The sequence below is a fragment of the Babylonia areolata genome, chromosome 10, assembly GCF_041734735.1.
Source record: "Babylonia areolata isolate BAREFJ2019XMU chromosome 10, ASM4173473v1, whole genome shotgun sequence".
Taxonomy (NCBI): domain Eukaryota; kingdom Metazoa; phylum Mollusca; class Gastropoda; order Neogastropoda; family Buccinidae; genus Babylonia; species Babylonia areolata.
Window position 1 is genome coordinate 38,465,693 of NC_134885.1, and position 2,500 is coordinate 38,468,192.

At 44.2% G+C, this 2,500-nt stretch overlaps 1 protein-coding gene across 1 annotated transcript in view; it reads right to left on the bottom strand.

The window, feature by feature from the left end:
• Positions 1-2,500, bottom strand: part of LOC143286354 (uncharacterized) — a 41,545-nt gene that overhangs the window by 1,833 nt on the left and 37,212 nt on the right. Inside the window, exons 24-25 of the mRNA XM_076593895.1 lie at positions 1,857-1,979; positions 606-751 (exon numbers count right to left, since the gene is read on the bottom strand). Of these exons, the coding sequence (XP_076450010.1) occupies positions 606-751; positions 1,857-1,979 (269 nt within the window). The remainder of the gene's footprint in view (positions 1-605; positions 752-1,856; positions 1,980-2,500) is intronic.

Here is a 2,500-nt window from a genome sequence, read left to right on the forward strand (position 1 = left end):
ATACACGCACAAAAACTGCGATGCACACACGTGCCCACTTACACATACGAAAACGCGCGCGCGATTTAAGAATTAATCACTTTGGGAACAATACGAAAACGAAAACTTCACCACATCAATTCATTATACATGTATACTTTTTTTTCCCTTCTTTTTGAATCTTGCCTGCATATGATAAAATCATCATCAACCTCACATAAACATCATAAACGCGCAAGTACACAGACACATACAGACACTTACGGTAGACACACTCTCTCTCTCTCTCTCACTCTGTCCCATACACACACTCGCATAACCCCCCACACACACTCACACACACACACACATGTGACACACAAACACACAGACACACACACGTGGCACACAAACACACAGACAGACACACACACACACACAACCACACACACGCAACCAACATACATATATACATACATAAACACACACACACACACACAACCACACACACGCAACCAACATACATATATACATACATAAACACACACACACACACACACACACACGCATACTCCAACACCCAGAGAAGCAGACGAACAGTCAGACAGACCAAAAAAAAAAAAAAAAGAAAAGAAAAAAAACCAAACCCATTCCAATTTACCGCAGTAACCAGTGTCTGTGGGAATCAAGAGGGACAGACACTGACAGCGCACGTCCTGCCCGGAGAAAGAGTGACACGTCATGTCGTCGCCACAGTCCTCTGACGTCACGCACGTGCTGTTGGCCCCTGACCCTGTCAAATCACAGTCACCACGTGTCACTGTCTGTTCCCTGGTTCTGTGTGTGTGTGTGTGTGTGTGTGTGTGTGTGGTGTGTTGTGTGTGTGTGTGTGTTGTGTGTGTGTGTGTGTGTGTGTGTGTGTGTGTGTGTGTGTGTGTGTGTCTATGTATAATAGTGAGAAAGAGAGAGAGAGTGTGTGTGTCTGTTTGTCCACCTTGTGTATGTATGTGTGTGGAAGGGTGGAGAGAGAGAGAGAGAGAGAGAGAGAGAGAGAAGAGAGGGGCGGGCGGAGGGGGGGGGGGGGGAAGGGGTGGAGAATGTGTGCATGTCTGCCCGCGCGCGCGAGTGTGTGCTTATGTGCTCGTTTTGGAAATAAAGCTCATTCCCGAAAAAAATTGAAATGGATGCCTTGAAGACCAGACTAAACAAGAATCAAACATGACTAGACTGTATCAGAACAGAATGGAACAGAGCATGTCTTCATTACTGAAGGTACCGGTTATTAAAAAAAAAAACCCAAAAAACCCCCACAACATATTCCCATGCATGTACAGTTCTTTGTCTGTTTCCTTCTATATCAATGGACAATATCCTTGTGTGCACGTATATATATATATATATGATAGTCAGTCGTGTCCGACTATGACCATCAGAACAGCAGAGGAGGCAACTGTTGTCCCGACTATCTGCGGTAGAATTTGATTATAGTGGAGAGTGTCTTGCCCAAGTACATCCACACTCTCTCGGCCAAGAGGGTTTTAGGACAGTCGGCGTTGGGATGGTTCCCAAAGGCCAACTAGACCACAAGGCTGCAGCATTAAGAGCCAGTGCAATTTTGCCTCCTAGTTTGAGAGTCATAGTCCTTCACAAAAGACTAAGCTGTAAATGGTTTCCCACTGACTGGAGAAACCATTGATAATACATTTCACTTTGCTGTTGGCCCAAATGTAAACTGTGATATAAGCCGAGTGTTGGGCCTATATGAATTCACTGTCCCAATCGCCGTTAAAGGCAATTAGGGACCTTCAAACTGAACAAACATGACTACAGAATGATGTGGGATGTGGTGAGGCGAGAGGAAGACAACTTGCTACACAAATCCCCTCAACGCAACGTACCGCACGTGCCGCGCTGTGTGGCCACGAAGCCCTGTTTGCATTCACAGCGCTCAGTGACGTCGGCACACACCATGTGGCTGCCACACGCCTCGGAGGGGGAACAACTCTGTCCCACAGCTCGGGCTGTGCCATTAAAAAAAAGATATATATATATTGTTGATATGCATAACGCTGTCTTTAGTCAAAGATGAAATTCCAAACGTTTTACATACACAGAATCATTCGCACAACAGCCTGCCTGCCTAAGTAGAGCCGACTGACATGTAGCTGCTCATCATTCGTTTCCTGTGTCTTTCAGTCAGGCTTCTATAACGCGCACACGTACATGAGTATATTGACATACTCTAGTATAACAATAACTACTGTAACTACAACCAATACAAAAACATCACATGGACACAGTCGTTGAATCCAAATCGTGTTGTTTTTAAACCAAACTGGAGTGTCAACAGTCTAGAAAAAACAACAACAAAAAAACAAAAACATGGCAAGAACAGAAAGAACAAAAGCAAAGGCACAATTGTTGAATCTATGTTGTTTACCAATTTTAACAGTGTACCAGTGTCAAAAACGTGACAGGAACAACACATACTAACTGCATGCATAATTACACATTTATCATACAACAGAACTACCTACATTAT